Source organism: Delphinus delphis, chromosome 16 (genome assembly GCF_949987515.2).
Source record: "Delphinus delphis chromosome 16, mDelDel1.2, whole genome shotgun sequence".
Classification (NCBI taxonomy): domain Eukaryota; kingdom Metazoa; phylum Chordata; class Mammalia; order Artiodactyla; family Delphinidae; genus Delphinus; species Delphinus delphis.
In genome coordinates, this window is record NC_082698.1 from 53,618,761 (window position 1) to 53,638,473 (window position 19,713).

General features: G+C 50.7%; 1 protein-coding gene across 1 annotated transcript; it reads right to left on the minus strand.

Moving 5' to 3' along the window:
- Positions 1 to 4,454: 4,454 nt before the first annotated feature.
- SFTPD (surfactant protein D) lies at positions 4,455 to 16,447 on the minus strand. Its single transcript, XM_060034703.2, has 8 exons — positions 16,313 to 16,447; positions 14,810 to 15,011; positions 9,211 to 9,327; positions 8,845 to 8,961; positions 8,415 to 8,531; positions 7,944 to 8,060; positions 7,269 to 7,352; positions 4,455 to 4,992 (listed from the first exon to the last, which is right to left on the minus strand). The coding sequence occupies exons 1-8, from the start codon at positions 16,430 to 16,432 to the stop codon at positions 4,619 to 4,621; spliced, it is 1,248 nt and encodes a 415-aa protein (XP_059890686.2). The 5' UTR covers positions 16,433 to 16,447; the 3' UTR covers positions 4,455 to 4,618.
- Positions 16,448 to 19,713: the final 3,266 nt, after the last annotated feature.

A 19,713-nucleotide genomic window follows, 5' to 3' on the forward strand; every position in this document is an offset into this window, starting at 1 on the left:
CATCCCTCTCAGACTCTCTGTAGCTGGGGACCAGGCATCCCAGGCTTGCACAAAACCCACCACTGGTTTTCTTCCCTTTCCTGCCCTGGGCCATCTTTCTGGTCACAGGATGCGTTTGCTTGGCCTGAAGTTGTCATCTGACCTTTTGGCCCTGGCCTGGCCCCAGCCACTTACCCCTGAAATGAATGAAGTATTCAGGGGGTTAATAAACGTGCAGAAAGTCTGGCAGTGAGGTCATGGTGCTATTTCCTCATATCAAAGAGCCTGGAAGCATCTTGAAGGCACTTTCTTCAGGCCTACGAATAGACTTATAAGCAGGAATTAAGGATTTCATTCATTCAACTCTTCTACTTATTCACTTGATTCATTCTGTCTCCTTACTAAATAAACAGGAAAAGTACCATTCTGCTCAGGCAGGGCCCTCTTGAGTCCTTCTGTGCCTCCAGGCAGTCTGAGAGAGACTATACTGCTTAAGTAAATGGAGATCAAATATGTGAGTATTCAAAATGTATCCAGTAGGGATGGGCTACACATGCTGCAGTAACAACCCCCAAACCCCAGTCAAAATCCAAGTGGATCTGGGTGATCCCCAAGGGAAGTTGTTTTCCATCCATTTGCTCAGGTGTCCAGAATCCTGGCTCGTCCAACTTAATAACCACCAACACTTCTGTGCTCACCAGGGCAGCAGAAAATTGGGCATTTCAGAAATGTGCACTTGCCCTCAACTGCTTCCATCCAGAAGGGATACATGTCACAGGGTAACGCCTGCCTCCATAAGGCCTCTCTTATTGAAACAGTGAAAAACAATAAAATCTACCAAAAGGTACCAGTTATTAGCTATACAGAGGCCTAATAGTCACAGGCAATTAGATTGAACAATAATAAGTGTCTTGGTCTCTGAGTATCTTGGTGCCTTCACAGGAAGATGGCTCTCCTCTATTCTCCTGGTTAAAAGGCTCTATAATCCATCCACTCATTCCCAATCTACCCCTCGAGCACCTTCACTGCCCGTTGCTGAAGCACAATTCTACAGCTGACCTCTAATGTTAAGGAAGTGCAGGGCTGTAGCATATGTGAGGGCATGACCAGCTGTTTCCATCTGTGTATCCAGTGCCTGGATAAGTCTTTGGCATATAAATTAATATTTTATTTCTTCTGATAGGTACCTGGTATCTTTGCTCTACTATATAAAACACGAGTAACCCAAAAAGATCCAGTACACGATTAAACTTGAATTAAGGACATCTGGAAGGTAATAGTGATTGAGAATGCTCTGAATGTAAGCAACTCAAATGCCAGTGATTTATTTATTTATTTGTTTGTTTTTTAAAGTTAAGTATTTTTTAAATTAATTAATTTATATATTTTTCGGCTGCGTTGGGTCTTCGCTGCTGCACGCGGGCTTTGTCTAGTTGCGGCAAGCGGGGGCTACTCTTTGTTGCGGTGCGTGGGCTTCTCATTGCGGTGGCTTCTCTTGTTGCGGAGCACGGGCTCTAGGCATCTGGACTTCTGTAGTTGCGGTGCGTGGGCTCAGTAGTTGTGGCTCGCGGGCTCAGTTGTTCCACAGCACGTGGGATCTTCCCGGACCAGGGATTGAATCCGTGTCCCCTGCATCGTCAGGGGGATTCTTAACCACTGCACCACCAGGGAAATCCCAATACCCGTGTTTTATGTCAGTGGAATTCAGAACAAAGATAGAATCCTAGAAAAGTAAACATCAGAGGGCTTCCCATAGGCTGCTCAGTATGGGATGTGGGCTGATCTGGTGACAGGAGGGTTGAGAACCAGGACGCAACTTGAGAATATACTATAAAACAGGGACTTCCTCGTGTGGTTGTCCCCTCTCCAGGTATGGAAGGCTCCCAGCTTGCTCCCATGATGTCACCTGGCATTGCGAGTGTCATAACATCTCTTGAGAATAAGGGTCACACTGCTCTGGCTTCATTTGGCACCTAGGCTACCAAACTAGGGACACGGCTTCTATGGTTGGGGTGGGGCTGACATTGTTTAAGTTCTATGTTGACCTTTGCCCATGAATGATGGTGTAGGAGAGACCTCTGTGCTCAAGAATGGGTAAGGACCTGCATTTTCTGAAATACTTGCCTCGATCCTCTGCTTTAAAGGGGCTGTGCCTGCAGAACCCAAATGACCCACCTTACTTATTCTCTGTGCTGGAAAGCCAACCAGAGCCCCGCGGCCCGTGGTGCAGGTTGATCTGAAGCTTCCTCCTAGGCTTTGGGGTCTCAGCGTTCCCGGCCTTCAACAACACAGGAGATTTTTTTTTCTTCCTATGCAGTCACATAGTTCTGCCACTCTTTCCTTCCCTCTTGTCAAGAAATAGGCTTGGCTTACATATTGGGATGAGTAGTGATCACCCATAGAGCATTGTCCAGACCACCATGACCTCGCAAGGATCCCAGTGGCCATACTGTACAGTATGGCTCCTCCCCAGCCCCCAGGGTGAGCTGATTGGATCAGAGGTGGGCATCTGAGACAAGTAGGTGCATTTCTACATAGTTTTGAATTGATATCAAGCAAGAGTTTCTGATCTCTGGGACACACGAGAGACCTGGACGTGGGTGGAGGAAGCTGGTGTGTAAAGGAGGGAAAGAGGTGAGGATGGGCAGAGAGAGGCAGAAGCCAGGGAGGTGGCACAGTGGTGCCTGTGCACCCCCAGTCCTTCGTAAGTCAATTCAGAATCCTCTGTTCTTTAAAAACACCCTCTTTTTGGCTTAACTAGATCCAGTTGTTTTTCTTATTTGCAATAAAAGCAAATAAGTCTGTTCTAAGCTCCAGGCCTTTGTACTGCAGAGTTGTTTGCTCGTTATCGTGTAACTGTTTATGTTTCAGAAGCTGCCAGGAATTGGGGATTTTTTCAAGTAACGGGGGAAAGATACGAACAGGGAGGCTGAGCTGCATGCTGTTGAGACGTGTGGCTTTTGTTTTCAGATGTGCCGTCCCATATATGAAGTGTGGCTGCAAGAGTGTTGGGAAGACAGGTAGGGCTCGGGGGTCGCATTCAGAAAGGGCCAGAGAGGGCAGTCCTCCTGGTGCCTGGGAGCAAAGGAAAGAGTGGTAGGTTTCCTGTCTGGGGGAGGGGTATTCGTTGCCCCCTCCCATGAGCCTATGGTTCATCCAGGCGTCATTCCAATTTCTTAAGCACAGACGTCATTTAAATCTTCCTTTGCAGCAGTGTGTCAATAAAATCAACTAAATATACAGAGGCCTTTGGCCTAAAAATTTACAGGCCAGAAGTATAAGCTCTGGGGTCAGATGGCCTTTTTCATGAGCTGTAGCACCGGTACTACCTGTGCAAGTTCCCTCCCTCTCTGTGTCTTAGTTTCCATGTCTGTAAAATGAGAAGGGTTTGAGTAGATTATCTCTGAGGCAGAGTGGAGAACATTCCCGGAACTGCCAGGCAGGAAGAGGTTTGGGGATGAATTTGAACATGGCTGGGCACCCTCTGTGTCTGACATTTCAGAAGGGATTAGGACTGTGCAGATGGTATGTTCTCCCCTGAGCCAACCACAGTCATACTGTCATGGGTAGAGAGAGATCCTGGGCGGTCAGGGGTGAGGGGAGTCTACTGGGTGTAAGGCCACTCAATCTGGCCAGAGAGGAAGGTGCCTCCCTGCCAGGTCATCCCTCTGTAACTGTGCAGTTTCCTAGGCTCAGGGCTTGAAGCAAGAGGCAGACACTGAGACCTCCCAGCCCCGGGGTTCCAGATTGCATTGGCTGGAGGAGTCTGGGGTTCGGGGGGAGGTCTTGAACAGGGTTCTACATGGGGGAGGTATCAATAGAAAGGATTTGAAGCCGTGGGAGAGAATGAGCCCAAGCCTGGAGCGAGAATAAGGAGAGAGGGGAGCTGGAGCTGAGGCTCCCGAGCTCCTCTGTGGAGCAGTCCAGGAGAGGAGGAGGGATGAGACTGATGCAGAGCAGCCAGAAGGATAAGAAAATTGCAAGCAGAAGAGGAAAAGGGAAGGAGGAGGCAGTGATCAGCTGGGTCAAATGCGGCCGATGGCTGGAGGAGGTGGAGGGCAGAGGAGGAGACGCTGGATTTTGCAACAGGAAGGTCTTGGAGATCTCATTTTAGCCCTTGCCCTGGGAAAGCAGGCTGGCCCCCTTTTCCTCTGATAGGTCTTCCTGGTGTGAAGCCAGTTTCAAACTTTATTCTGAGGGAGGCATTCCATAGCAGCCCTGCCTGCTGGGCTCACCCATGGCTCTGTGGAGAAGCCCTGGCCAGCAGAGGGTCACCTTTTTTTTTTCTTTTTTATAAATTTTATTTATTTATTTAGTTTTGGCTGCGTTGGGTGTTTGTTGCGGTGCACGGGCTTCTCATTGCGGTGGCTTCTCTTGTGGCAGAGCACAGGCTCTAGGCGTGTGGGCTTCAGTAGTTGTGGCTTGCGGGCACTAGAGCGCAGGCTCAGTAGTTGTGGCGCACGGGCTTAGTTGCTCCGCAGCACATGGGATCTTCCCGGACCAAGGTTCGAACCCGTGTCCCCTGCACTGGCAGGTGGATTCTTAACCACTGCACCACCAGGGAAGGCCTGAGGGTCACCTTTTTATTGGGACATGGGCAGCACACAGCTCTGGGCAGTGCCCCACCCTCCCCGGGGGCTCAGAACTCGCAGATCACGAGGCACCGGTCTCCGCAGGCCTTGTCGTTCCACGTGCCATCGGGGTAGATCTCCACACAGTTCTCTGTGTCTCTGTTGTTGGGCTCCCCGGGGGCCCAGTTAGAATACACCAGGGGCTCCCCTGTGGGGTAGGTGAACGTGCCTTCCTTCTTGTTGTCGGTCATGCTCAGGAAAGCAGACTTGTTCCGGTCTGCGACCAGCTGTTTCAAGGCCTCGTTCTCGGCTGCAGAGCGTGGGGAGGCCATCTGTCCCCCGGCCTGTGTGCATATCTGCTGTGCATCCTGAAAAGTTTTTTCAAAACCTCCCGTCTTGAAGATCTTCTCCCCGACACCCCGGCCACTGGGAAAGAGGTCCACTAGGGGAAGAGGAGAGTCAAGTTGGGGTGTGGCAGCACCTGGACCTTTGTGCTCCAACCAGAGCCCCCCAGCCTCCCATCCAGGGTACCAGGGCACCAGATAGGATGGAAGCGAGGCACTGGTTCCAGAGCAGCCCTGGCTCCACGATGCGCCCTGTGAGTGGTGCTGTGGTCTCCAGTTACAGGTGAGGACCCTGGAACTCGGGGAGCTTACGTAAGAGGCCCAAAGTCACACAGATGTCAAACGTAGAGTGAGGATCAAACCTTGTTGGATGTGACACTAAAGCTTAGACGTGCACTTTCTGTTCCTCCCCATGTCATATGCCAGAATTGGTTTTTCAATTACTGTGTAGATTGGAATGACTTTGGCCAGGGAAATGACACGGTGCTGCCCAGGGCAGTTCCTAAGAGTGTGGGAAACACCATGCAGGGGGCTCGCTCTCACCCCTGCATGATGGCTGGGCATGTGGGGTTGTCAGAAGGGGGTCTGTGTTGTGTGAAGGGGTGAGGGGAAAGGAGAGGAGAGGGTGGGGCATCTGAGAGCAGCGACATGCTAATCTCTGCACTGGGGGCAGCCCAGTGTTGGCCTCTTGATATGCTTACGGGTGATGCCCCAGCCAGTCAGCCTCCCTGGACCGCTGGGCAGGGGATGAAGGCTTCTGAGAGGTGTGTGTGGGAATGGGGGGCAGGAGTGGGATCGGCGCTGGAGAGACCCCTGTTTGGGAGTCAGAAGGCCACGTGTTCAGCCCCAACCTGACAATGACGGTCCAGGTGGGCAAGGGAAAGTCACTTCCCTTTTCAGGGTTTCCCATTCCTTATTTCTAAAGCAGGTGTACGCTACATAAAAGCATCGCCTGTGTGACATGTTAAGTATCTCTTATTACTCCATCCTATCCCCATCCCTGTGACTTCTAGGCTCATGCATGGAAATCTTCAGGGCTCCTAAGAGGGCTCACTGGACTGGGTAGGAACCCAGACTACACCCTGACCCACTGCCCTTCTCCTCTGAGTAGTTTCAACAAGGACTCAGAGGCCAGATTCTCCACGGGGTCAGGATGGCACCCAGAGCAGCCCTGGACAAGGTCAGTGCAAGTTCATGCGCCATAACTGGGTTTATGTCCCATGCATCTGGGTGGGTGTGCCTGTGCATGCGTGAATATGCCCATATATCCATCTGGAGGTACACAGGTGGAGTTAAGGTCCATCTGGATGGGTGTGCATATGTGTGTGTGCATACGTGTGCCTGTGTGCACATGTATGTAGATGGTGTGGAGTGAGCGATGGTGTTTAAGTACCCACACGTGTGGCCGGTGCCTATGCCCATGTTCTCCTTTGTTTACATCAGTGTGCATATGAGCAAGGGAACGGGTATGCAAATATGTTTGTAGAGGGAGGAGAACGTCAAACGCTGGAAACTCTCATCCTTGCTACTTAGGTACTTAGTTGGCTTGAGCCCTTAGGAACCAACCCTATATCCCACCCCTTTATGCTCTACTCCTTCAGAAAACTCTTCTTTTTTTGGATCATGAGGTTTGATGAATGATGTGGACTCAAAGCTGATGTCAGGGAAAGCAGAGAAGGGGGAGGGGCAGTTGGGGACTGAGGCAGAGAGTCCCAAAGGCACCGGGCGGTCAGGTGTGCACTCCAGGAGGCCTCTGCCTCCTTAGGATTCCAGGCTTAGGGAAGAATCTCTGCTTTAAACACCCAAGGAGATGCAGGGAGAGTCCAGCACTGGCCAGAGACTGGAGGCAGCCTGCCCCTGCCAGACCCAGGGGCATCTTTAGGATGAGATACTCAGTGGCCACCCAGCAAGGTTGGGCCCCACCAGACTTGAACCCCATGAGCAGCATCCCAGCCCCTGCTCACAGGACTATGTCTGGATTCTCTGCTGCCTGGGCTGTGCAGCTGCATCTCTGGGTACTTGCATACCTGGCTCCACAGAGGGAAGAGATGCATCGTGGGTTGGGTGTCCCCTTGTCTATCATAGGGACATGCCCAGAGTAGGCAGGGGTGAAGGTCTCCTGCATTGGTGACAAGAACTGCATTCTCCTCCTTTTCCCTTGCATCTCCTTGCAGCTCCTGGAGTACGTGGCTGCACTGCTGTGTCCCAGCCCATCCTTAGCCCCACTGCCTGCCCCAGTTCCAGGTCCAGTCCTAAACATGGTCCCAGCCAAGTTCAATTTTAGACCCAAGCCCAGCCAACTCCAAGCCAAGACCCAGACCTAGGATGAGGCCCACCGTTGGTGTCTGGTTCAGGTTCAGGTCCAGGAACTCACCTTTCTTATAATGAGAGAAAGCATTCTGGAGGCGTTGTAGCTGTCCCTGTAAGGTCTCCATCCGCTGCCGGAGAGCAGTGATGTCTGCAGGGCAGAGAGGTCAAGTGAAGAAAGGTCCAGCACAGCCTGGGATCAGCTCAGAGCCCGGGCCTCAAGGGAAGGGTACCCAGTTGCAGACACATATTGGGGGTGGGGGTAAAGAACTGGGACGGAGCCCTAGGAAGCCCACATCTGCTGACATAGGTGGGCCTGTGCTGCCCACAGGATTTCCTATGTTTCTGCTATGAACACTGTTCCCTGAGCAGGTCCCTGCACCACACTGACACTGAACCAGGTGACACTGTAATTCCAAATTCTAGGAACCTGATAACACTTCCTTTTGGGGGGTGGGAGTAGAGGAATACATGTAGCTCAAGTACTTCCCATCCACTGGGTTATTTGAAGTTCAAAGCTATCTGATGAATTGGGAAGGGAGGTGTGCTCGTCCCAAAGATCAGATAGAAAAACTGCTCAGGTTGCCCTCCAGCGAGTCATAGAGGCTAAGACCAGCGTCCGCTTTGACTTCCAGCCCCCCACCTGTAACTAAGGGGGACACCTCAGAGGAGGGCCAGGGAGGGCCTCCTCCCACCCTCCGTCCCCACCCGTGCCCTTGTGGGGCCCCCAGGTCTTCCTTACCTTGGAGTCCACTCTCTCCCTTCGCTCCTCTGTCTCCAGGAGCACCTCTGTCCCCCTTCAGTCCCGGGGGGCCCCTGGCACCTGGAGGTCCCTGTGGACCCATGGCTCCAGAAGGCCCTGGGATCAGAGAAGAAGAGTTGGGTGAGTTCTGAACACATTTTCTAGCATTTTCACCTCCCCCAGTACATGGACTATCTTATCGTCCAGCAATACGCCCTCCCCATATACATATGTCCCTCTGTGCCCTGAACCCAGCCTTGCATCCTCTCTGTGTACTGACTGTCCCTGTCACCCAACAACCAACCTTCCCTGTACATAGACGGTCCCTGCTACTCGCCCTACCCTCTCCCTAGAGACAGACAGTTCCCAGAGCCCAGCACTGGCTGTCGCCCTGGAGTGCTAGCTCTGACCTGGCGCGTGGTGATGGTGGGCACAGGGGAGCATGAGCCCAGCCCAGCTGCCATCACTCACCTGCTGCCCCAGCACTTCCAGGGGCTCCGCGTTCACCGGGGGCACCTCTCTCTCCTTTAAGACCTGCGGGGCCTCTTGCCCCTGGGGAGCCCTGCATGCCCGTGGCACCCACTCCTCCTGAGGAAGGAACAAATTGGGACGAACACGGCTGAGAGTGCGCTCAGCACTTAGCATTGCCTCGGAAGTGGAGCTTTTCACCCACAGCTCCAGGTGAGAGAATGAACTGGGAGACGGTGCTCCGTAATGCCTGGCCTCCTCTGGGGAGGGTATCGGGGAAATACGGTCAGTGTGGGAATCTGTGGAGAGAGACCCTGGCAAGGCCTACCCGCGGCAGATGGTCCGGGCTTTTCCAGGCACTGTGCGCATGCCTTAGGCCCCATCACAGACTGCCACGCCTCCTTCCCACACCCGTCACATACCAGACACCTACCACTGGGTCCAGTCTCGCCTTTGGGGCCTGGTGCACCTGCAGGTCCTATGTTCCCCTGCCTCCCTGAGGGACCGTCTCTTCCAGCTGGACCAGGCATACCTGGAGGTCCTGGAGGCCCTGGGGAAAAGGACCAGCCCAATTAGTGACACTGAATCTCCTTGGAAGTGGGAGTGCATAATAGAAGTCTGAGAGGCAGCATCCTCCTAGAGGTGCTGCCCCACAGCAGTCTTCCCTGAAATAACCCAGCGCCACCTTGAGAACAGCCTTCTGCCTCCTTCCTGGGTTAGAATCTGTGCATGCCTACCGGCATGTCCTAGCGACACCACACCACCTGCAGACATCTGCATTCCATGCCCAGCTGCTCACCAGGTGGTCCGGTGTCTCCCTTTGGCCCGGGTTCTCCAGCAAAGCCATTGTCCCCTTTGGGCCCAACTGGGCCAGCTGGTCCAGGCATCCCTGCTTCTCCTACAGGTCCTGGTAAACCTGTGGCAGCAGAAAAAATGGGCATAAACCTGGCCCCAGGCCCCGGAGGAGCCGGAGGATATTCCTTCAGGTTTCTATAAGGTGTAGACACTTCACCTCCACAAGACCCGGTCCAGTGGTGATCCAGGAAATGGGCATCCACATCCCCATTTTACAGGTGAAGAAACAGGCTTGCCAGAGCTGGAGGCAGATCAAACCAAGACCTGTCCTGACTTTCCATACAACGCACCTTCCCCTGCCCCAAGGCCACAGTATTTATAGCAGGCAAGCCTGTCAGCTTTTGCCCTTGATCATGGACTCCTTGCCCTCCCCCTTCCCAGAACCAAAGTTTATATCAGAAGTGACACCAGATGCTAATCACCAGAGAAATATAAATCAAAACCACAATGAGCTACCACCTCACACCTGTGAGAATGGCTATTATCAAAAAATCAGCAAATAACAGGTGTTGGAGGGTGTGGAGAAAAGGGAACCTTTGTGCACTGTAGGTGGGAATGTAAACTGGCACAGCCACTGTGGAGAACAATATGTAAGTTCCTTAAAAAATTAAAAATAGAACTACCATGCAATCCAGCAATTCAACCTCTGTGTATTTAACCAAAGAAAATGAAAACACTAACGCAAAAAGATTTATATGCCTCCAAGTTCATTGCAACATTGTTTATAGTAGCCAAGTGGAGGTGGCCTAGAGCCTAGGTATTCATGGATAGATGAATGGATGGAGAAAATACAAGGCGTATATACAATGGAACATTATTCAGCTGTAAACAGGAATGAAATCTTGCCATTTGCAACAACCTGGGTGAACCTTGAGGGCATCATGCTAAGTGAGATATGTCAGACAGAGAAAGGTACCATACGATCTTACTTACATGTAGAATCTAAAAAACAAATGAACAAAACAGCGTGCTCATAGATACAGAGGACAGATTGGTAGTTGCTAGAGGTGGGGTTGGGGAGTGAGCAGAACGGGTGAAAGTAGTCAAAAGGTACAAACTTCCAGTTATAAAATAAATGAGTCCTAGGAATGTAATGTACAGCAAGGTTACTATCGTAAATAATACTGTGTTGCACGCTTGAAAGTTGTTAAAGGCGTAAAAGTTCTCATCACGCACACGAAAGATTGTAGCTCTGTGTGTGGATGGATTTTCATAAGCCTTGTCATCATTTCACAATATATACAAATATCAAATCATGATGTGGTTCACCTGAAAGTAATATCATATTATATATCAATTATACTGTAATAAAAAGAAGAGAAAAAGCTATGTAACATGCTCTTAAAACGATAGAAATTAGACCAAATTATTATGCATCATTAAGTGATAAAAGTATGCTATAAACACTCTATTTAATATGATTCTGTTTCCTAAATATGTCCATGAATGTGGAGGGCGTGTGCACACGTAAAACACATTGGCTAAACCACAAGAACAGCACATACAAAAGTGTTAACAGTTGCTGTTTCTAAGTGGTACAATTAAGGTATTTTTAATTTTCTTCCTTTTATCTTTAGTGACCACTTATTTTTTTTTTTTACACATATTATTTTTATTGGAAAAATGACCAAACATTTTAAACTTGTTACCTCAAGAAAGACTGCCCAAGTCTGAAATTATATGAGATCTACCTCGATTTAAGAATTTTACACTCTGTGTAAAATTGTGAGTTTGGTTATTCTTTCACTGAGATGAAATTCACATCACATAAAATTAACCTTTTTTTTTTTGGCTGCGTGTGCAGCTTGTGGGATCTCAGTTCCCTGACCAGGGATCGAACCTGGGGCCCGGCAGTGAGAGGGCTGAGTCCCAACCGCTGGGCCGCCAGGGAATTCCCTAAAATTAACCTTTTTAAATTTTACAAGTCATTGGCGTTTAGCACATTCACAACGTGGTGCAACTACCACCTCTATTTAGTTCAAAAATATTTCATCAACCCCAAAGAAAACCTCATATCCGTTATCACTCTGTCCCTGCTTCTTCCCAGGCCCGGCTACCACTATTCTGCTTCTGTCTCTATTACTTATTCTGGACATTTTATGTAAATACATACAATATATGAGCTTTTGTGTCTGGCTTTTTTAACTCGGAGTGACGTTCTTGAGGCTTATCCAATTTGTAGCACGTCTCAGCACTTCATTCCTTTGTGTGGCTGAGCAATGTTCTAGAGTATGAACACAACACGTTCTGTTTATCCATTCACCACGGATAAACGTTGATGGACACATGGGTTGTTTCCATCCTTTGGCTGTTGTGAATAAAGCATTCATGTGCAAAAAAACAAGAGAAGAAATGACACCTGTCAGGTGCTGCTAACTTATTCATTCACTTATTTGTTCATTTCCTCATTGTTTCATTTATTTGTTCGCTGGGAAACGAACTATGGAACATAACTTTCTGCTTAGCACTGAGCAGGATGTAAATGTTAGCACCAGGTCCTGGTCTGCAAGGGATTTGTCACTGAATTTTAAACTGTGAGGCATGGGTAACGAGCGAGGAAGACAGTTTATGAGATGTCCCTCCTCCCATCCCAGCACCTCCAACCCCAGCACACACACATAGTCGGAGGAAACAGGACTTCAAGGAGAAGAGAGGTGACATTTCAGATTTGGAAACTGTGCCCCAGGGTAAGAAAGGCCAGGACCTGCCTGGGCCAAGCATGTGCTGGTGGTGGGAGACTGTGCATTTGATGGGTGGCTCAGAGCTTCTGTGCTGGGCATCGTGTTCTGCTTTTAGTTACAATCCTCACTAGGCGTGAAATGGAAGCATAGAGGATGGGCCCCGCATCCCAATCCCACAGTGTGCCGTGCTCAGGCAGAGACATCCTGGCCCCGGGCCAAGCCTCTCTTGGGCTCCCCACTGGCCGGGGTGGCAGCAGGTACATGGGAAAAAAGCCACTCCTTAGAGGGGAGCATTAGAGGTTGCCCATCCTTGTGCAGAAACTGTGGAGGCCATGAGAGCACCCTTTTCAGCAGCAAGAACCATGCCTCCCAAAGCACTCGTTTTGCATCCTAGCATCCCCCGAAGTCCTAGCCCTGTACCTTACTGCCACCCGAAGTGAGGTTTTATGCACCACCGATTTGGCCAGTCGTAACTATTAAAATTCCTCCTGTCTTGGCAATTTACATTCATTTATTCCACAAGTATTCACTGAGCTTCTACTAGGTACAAAGCACTGTCCTAAATGCTGGGATTTTATTAGTGAAAAAAACAGACAAAACCCAAATCCCTTCCTCATGGAACTTAAACTCAACTGCATAGAAATAGATAATCAAAATTAAAATGTACAACATATGATAATTTATAAGATCAGAATAAGTGCCACAGAGGAAAAATGAAGCATAGAGTATTGGTGGGGCCGTGCAGTGTTCTCTCTCCAGTAGGAGGGCCAGAGAAGGACTCTGTCTGTGACTAAAGCCATGAAGGAGGTGAGGAGTGAGCCATGGGGATGTGTGTGGAAAGAGCAAGGCCCTGAGGAGGCAGGGGGCCAAGCGTGCTTAGGGACCAGCGACAAGCCAGTGTGGTCAGAGCCCAGGGAGAGTGGGAGGAGTGGAAGGAAATGAGATCAGAGAGATCAGCAGGGGTGGAGGGTGGTCTTGGGGACTGCTGTGGGGTGTGAGGTTTTACTCCAAGGGAGATGTGCGCCCCTGGGAGGACTCTCTCACCGAATCCTTTCGGGCGGGGGTCTTGGAGGTGCTGAGGAATGAGGGAATTGTCCTTGGAAATTCAGCCCCCCAAGCAGGGTCCGGGTCTTATTGGCCCTGCATGAAATGTCTGGAGCATCACCAAGTGACCCAGCTCCACCCTCTACCTCTGCCCAAGGGTCTCTCCTCTCAGGCCCATCTTGTCCTTTACAGCAGGTTCTTGGGACCACGTGCATCAGAATCTTGTCACCAGTGCAGACTCTGGCCCCACCCAGACTTACTGGGTCAAGATTCTGGGGATGCTCTGATCTCCAGGAAATCCTCAGACCCATAACAGTTGAATAACTAAAGTGCCTGGGACTGAGGAGCCAGAGAGGAGCCTGGTCCTTGGTCCAGCTGTGCAGTGTTCTCTCTCCAAGCACCGACCCAAGGCCAGGCTTGGAACGCACAAGAAGCGGGGGGCTCAGCCACATCCATGCTGCTCAGAAAGCCACTGTAGGAAAGGCTCCCTACCCCACACCCTGCCCCGGGATTCAGTTCAGGGCCCCACTGGGAGCTAGAGAGAGCTGGCACCTTGAATACCACCCTTCTCCTGAGCTCACTTCCAGGCAACCTTCTCCAAGCCCCAGCCCAGTTATGTTGGGAACTACTTTCTGTCTGTTAAGGACAGACCGATAATGGTCCCTTATCCTACAAAGTCTGGGGATGTTACCTATTCTCCCCAGCTTAAATGCTGCTCGTTTTCTTCCTCCCCAACCAAAATGCAAACTCCAGAAAGATAAAGACCTCAGTTGATCCCTGCATAGCCCTGGCCTAGTGCCATGGTGGTCCCCTTGTTCTTGTTGCTGGTTCATTGAATTCTCACTTCTTGCCAGTAAGACCCAGATCCTCCCCTGTGGGGCAGTATTTCTCGGACAATTCCCTTAATAATCAGTACCTTTGGAAACCTCAGGAGAATTCACCTGATTGGTACAGCAAGAAGATGCAACTTTATCCTGAAGACTCAACAGGAAAATGAAGCCCTGGCTCAATTATTTGTTGCTGTGTAGTAGGTATTATTCCCATCTACAGATGAGCAAACTGAGACTCAGAGACACTGAGTGGCTTGTCTCTGGGGGGCTCCCTGCTGTGGAGCTGGAGCTAGCAGTCGAGCACAGATGTGTCTGATGCAGAAGCCCATGTCCTTTTCATCTTCCACGTTGGGTTTCATATAGCACCTTTGTGTCACAATTTTCCTACCTATCAAATGAGATTAATACATCCCTTGTAAGACTTTTGGTGGGATTAAATAAACCACTCAAGTGAACACCCAAGCACGGGGCTGAACAAAGAAATGTCAGCTGCCTTTCCTTCTCTCCTCTCTCCATAATGTATTTAGGGAAAATCCTTTTGACCAGGCCTGAGTATGGGGCCACAGAGCCTCATCCTTTCCCACCCCTCATGGAGTAGAGTTTAATTGCATATTAAAAATATTTAACATCCTGCAGAGGCACCATTTAAGCAGAATGAACAACAGTTAAGTTCTGGAGTACGGTTCTAGAGGACCCCAAATACCAGTCGTTTACTCACTGTTTGCTCCTTCTTGGGTGGGTGGAGTCAAGATCCTAGGGGAGGAATCAGGGCAGCTGCTGATGGAGCTGGGGGCTCGGGGCAGCCCGTCTTTGCCAACCAGTAAGGCTGTGTTTTAAGTGTGCTGGATATCTGGAGGAAACCCACCCATGCGGGATGAAGAAGACCATCTCCAAGGTTTACACAGCAGAAAATCCAGAGTTTCTGGGTTGGTTACAATTTCAATGCCCACCCCTTCCCACCAGGACAAGCCCATGGTCCCAGCTCTACCTGGATCCCCCTTCTCGCCCTGGGGGCCTTCTCTCCCATCTCGTCCATCACGACCAGGCAGGCCCTTCTTCGGAGGGTTACACATGACCAGGGTGCAGGCGTTGGCCAGTGTTTTCTGGGAATAGGTCTTCATTTCTTCCCCCAGAGACCTTGGGGGCTGTGAGAGCAGAATCAGCGTGGAGAGAGGGAGGAGAAGCATGTCCTAGGCAGAGGAACAGGAAGAAAGGGGCCATGCTTTTGGTGCGAGGATGTGGATTTTAGGGCTTGGCCTAGCTCCTGGAGGTGAGGAGAAGCACTTCCTCAACCTCCTCTCCTCTGCTCTGGGGCCAAGAGCAGCGGGGCTCTGAAAGCAGTTTAGGGACAAGGTGGGCATAAGGTCTGGCCTGAGAGGACATGAGTTGACCAGCTGGACTTCTGACGGGGGTGACCAGCAGCATGAACCTATTCTTAGATGGTCTGTGTCATCCCTTCTTGTGCCTCCCCTTGGGCACTGCCATGGGCACTGTGGCAAGGATGTAGAATTCCTCACTGAGGCCATCTGTCACATCAGGAAAGACTCACTGAGAGCTCTCGGGCGGGCCCCTTCCCATCTCTGGACCTCCTTCTCCCTTTCTGTACCAGTAAGTTGGTTGACTTAATTCTGACAAGGCAAACTCGTTTCCTCTCACTTGCTGCCTTGGATGGACTAGTCCTGGTGGGCTCAAGGGCTGCCTGAGAAAAAGCCAGAGTCCCGAGCACTGGATGGGTGAATGACTGCATGTTTGCCAGGTGATCTGCTATTCCCGGGCTCCATGAGGAAAGTCCATGGGACACCTAGAGTCCTGTCCAGGCCTCCTGAGAGGACTTGGAACAGGGGCCTCATGGAGGAAGGGTACGTGTGAAACGGGCACAGTCCGGGGAAGGCTAGTCTCTGGGAGGAAAGAGCAGATGTCCAAGAGCGCATCCGGTTACCATCGGAAAGGGACTCAGGAATTAAGTGAGGTCAGGGTGGGTGCAGGACCTGGGCCCAACATTGGGCTTCTTTCCTCTCTCAGAGAGAAACTGTAAAGTTACGAGCATGGAAAGGGCTCATGGGAGTTGCAGAGGCTGGGAACAAAGCCTGAGGACCTGTGCAAAGGACAGGGGGTCACCAGGCTGGCTGAGGTAGTGGGAGGGGAGAAGCTTCCTGGCCAGAGAAGTACCTCCTTCCAAGAGGAAGATGAGCTGCATTTTCCACAGGGGCTTCCAGACAATGGCATCTGAGGTCTGGTTGGATGTCACATCCAACTCACCCAACCTCTCCCAGCCCAGGAAACACATCTCCCACCGAGCAAAGGGAACAGAATGAAGAGCGCTCCTTAGTACTCCATTGTGCCCTCACCTGCAACAGCTACCCTCCAAGACGGGAGCAGCTGCACAGACCTGCCTTCCTCAACACCCCTAGGGTAAACCACCCAGACAGGCAGGAAGATATTCACCAGACATTGGGAAAACAGAATGAGAGGCAAGGACAGAGACACTCACTGTTGCTTCCTCTAGGGCTCCAGAAGCTCCAGGCAAATAGAGTTTCCTGGGCAGGCACTGGCTTTTTATACACGCCCTGTAATGTAAGCCTCCCAGCCCTGGTTTTCCGAGAACTCGCATCAAGAAGCGGGGCAATTTACTTCCTTGTTGACACACTCAATTTCACCCCACCTGGGTCCTGGACACCTGTCACTGATGTTTGTAAAACTACACACACATCACCTTAGAGTTCATAGAGCACCCTCAGCCCACGATTTCATCTGCACCTCACTGCAGCCCTGTGAGTTCAGTGGCAGCATCAGTGTCTGTATTTCACAGATGTCCGGGAATCCAAGGTCCAGAGAAGACCAGCAAGTTGTACAATGACCTCCACGTCTTGCAAAAGCAGCTTGTGTCTGCAGAGTCCACTCTTTTGCTTCCTGCTCTAGATGTAGGACAGCCTCCCACTTGCCTTTTATGGGATGACCTCCCCTTAACTTGGTTGCCCGAATCTCTCCACCTTTTTAGCCAGTGTTTGTCCATTCCATGGCTCTAGTGGCCAGTTTGGATCCCTGAGCTGCTAATATACTGTTGCAACCATCCCCAAGGAAACTCTAACTTCCAGTGACTGTGGGGCAGCTGCTGGCATCTCTGCTTGCTTTTAGATCCCTGTGACTTTATCTCTTCCATCAACCCTTCGCCTAGGCCTACACACCAGCCACCCCAGGTCTCCAATCCTCTCCTTTGGCCACCCCACTGGAGGTGCTGACTTGCTCCTGGGTTTTGATGATCCCTGTATATTATGGAATCTATAATGCCAGCTTTCCTCAGTTGGTAGGGAAAGGTCTTCTCTTTTCCATCCTGCAATTTTTTGAAGGAGGATCCCATAGTAGAGAACATGGGCCCCTAATGCTTGAGCTCTTCCATTATTAACACACAGCCCTCTCTATTCTAAGAGGTTCATGTGCCCTGCCCCCTAGAGATGTAGGTCAGCATGGAGGTTGAACTGAACATTAGCTCTCCTCTCCCCACAAAGCCTAATTGTCAAGTCTTATCCCGGTGGCTAGACAAACCCTCCTTATTTATGGTGACTTTTATTTCAGGAGTCCTATACTTTGTTCCTTCCTGCAAGCTGGCTTCTACTAACTACCACCTCCTAAACTGTCAAATACATCCCTCATGATGCCCTCAGGCCCCATTATAGCCCAGAATATGGTGTTTCCTTTGTCTAACTTCACATTCCAACAGAATCCAGTTCTATTTATGATCAAGCCCAGACACTCGTGTTGCAATGATAACCTTTGCTTTTCTCAGTTCCACCAACACAGCTGAGAAGAATCACAATGGCTTTCACGCAGAGGATCACTGGACCACACTGTCTTCCCAATACAAAGTCCAGGATGACTGCACAGTTTCTTTGGGAGCTGGTCACTGGTGCTGTACTGCAGCCGCAGAAGTATCTGCACCCCGTGGTGGACTTCATCAGCTGCACTTTTGTCAGAGCTAAGCTGTAGCCTCTGGTATTTTACCGGCTGCTCGTCCACATTACTGTTGAAACACCCAGCTCAGTGGGCCCATGTAGGGTTAGGCCATTCAAGATGGCTGTTCTCTTGCTCTCTCTACATCCCCCTGCTCGACCAGTCCCTGCTTCACTCACATGACTATCCAATCCTTTTAATTATAGGGCTTAATTAGTAACTGCCTACCCACTGCCCCAGCTGTTGGTTTCCTTGGTAACTGATGAGCCAACCTGACGTCAATTCCCCCTATAAATGGTAGCCTCCTCCCCCCCGAGTGAGGATTGTTACGTCCTTCCTGCTCTCTGCCGAAGGTGGTATGTTGTGGCTCTAGGACCCTTGTGCTTTGGACGTGTAAGATCCCTTGTCCAATAAGCCACTGATGTCTTTGTCACTGTCTCCGGGCACTTTCTTCGGTCACAAGGCTGGGCGTCAACAAGGCTTGCAGGCCTGCGGGGTGCAGCTCAACAAATGGTGAGTCAGCCAAAACGCTGAGGAAACTCCCGGGAGAGCCGAGATGCTGGGGAATAAGGACGGGGAATGGAAAGTTGCGGGGGTAATCCTGGGGTGGCCGTCCACCAGCATGTGGGGCCCCACGGCAGCTGACTACTGTGAGAGTTGTCTTTCTGTCCCATTGTATTGATGACATCCTGTTAACCTTAGAGCCCCTTTCCAGTTTAAAAGCAGCAGCCCAGTGCATGAGGAGGGCTGGTGAATACAGACAAAACGCAAGAGACTTTCTGGGTTTTTTTGTTGTTGTTTTTATCTACAAAATACAAACATACCCCTGATCTGCCACCCCCAAACAATTACAGACACAGGCTTTAAGGATATTCACTGAGGGACAGGCTTGTGAATTGGACGTGGCCAGTTACGCTGAAGGGTTTGTTTGAGGCCTGTGACAACGGCAAAACAATAAAGGTACCCTTGGGTTTCTGGTCCCAGCTATGGCAGGGGGCAGAGCAGCGATACAGTGTGATGGAGCAAAGCTATATGCAGCCTACGAGGCCTTACAACAGGTGGAAGGTATTACAAAAGGCCTACCCGCGTTGTTAAGCAATGCAAAAAACCCCACTTTAGCGGCCATGAAGTTCAGGCCTGGGCCGATAAAATGCTATACCTGGCATTTTCACCTGCTCTTCAGCCCCACTGCTGCCAGGCTAATTGAAGGATGAGCGGCCTACTTAAACAACAATTGAGGCGGGAGACCTGCTGTCTCAACCTGTGGACCAGGAGGCTAACGCAGCTCATACAAATTTACAGCTAAACATCCCAGCAGCAATCATCCCAGTGCCTACGCCGTGTTAACCCAGAGGCAACTGGTCAACACTATCCGAGTTCAACTGTTGAGCGGCCCGGGACCATTGCCAACTAATGATCAGGACAGTAACTCACTTTCGCCCTTCCCACAGAATCTACCCCCAGGGGAACATATTATAAATGGCCCTGGGACTGGCAGGTAAGTCCCCTGGCGGTTTGGGTTTGCCGTCCCATGGAGATTAGGACTAAAAAGGAATGAATAGATTTCACCTTTCTTCTACTAAGACTACTAAGGTAATAAATCCAGGCCCCTTACCGTAGAAAGACGCCATTATATTAACCCTATGGTCTGTTAAACCCCCTCTCTAGTATTTGGCACCGGCCGTGGGGACTGAGGGTGGACAGGTGGTATGGTACTGCAGCTCAGGACAAAACCCACAGGCAGGGGTGGTGTTATGTCAGAATGCTGTTACTGGGCTTCCCTGGTGGCTCCGTGGTTGAGAGTCCGCCTGCCGATGCGGGGGACATGGGTTCGTGCCCTGGTCCGGGAGGATCCCACATGCCGCAGAGCGGCTGGGCCCGTGAGCCATGGCTGCTGAGCCTGTGCGTCCGGAGCCTGTGCTCCGCAACGGGAGAGGCCACAAC

What these genes read in the sequence shown, in the direction of transcription:
- SFTPD (XM_060034703.2), bottom strand. Translation starts at nt 16,432, where the DNA reads ATGCGAGTTCTCGGAAAACCAGGGCTGGGAGGCTTACATTACAGGGCG. An exon ending in AGGCGAGACTGGACCCAGTG is followed by an intron (nt 8,532 to 8,844) that starts GTAGGTGTCTGG and finishes TTCCTTCCTCAG; the next exon opens with GAGGAGTGGGTGCCACGGGC. An exon ending in GGGAGAGAGTGGACTCCAAG is followed by an intron (nt 7,353 to 7,943) that starts GTAAGGAAGACC and finishes TCTGCCCTGCAG; the next exon opens with ACATCACTGCTCTCCGGCAG.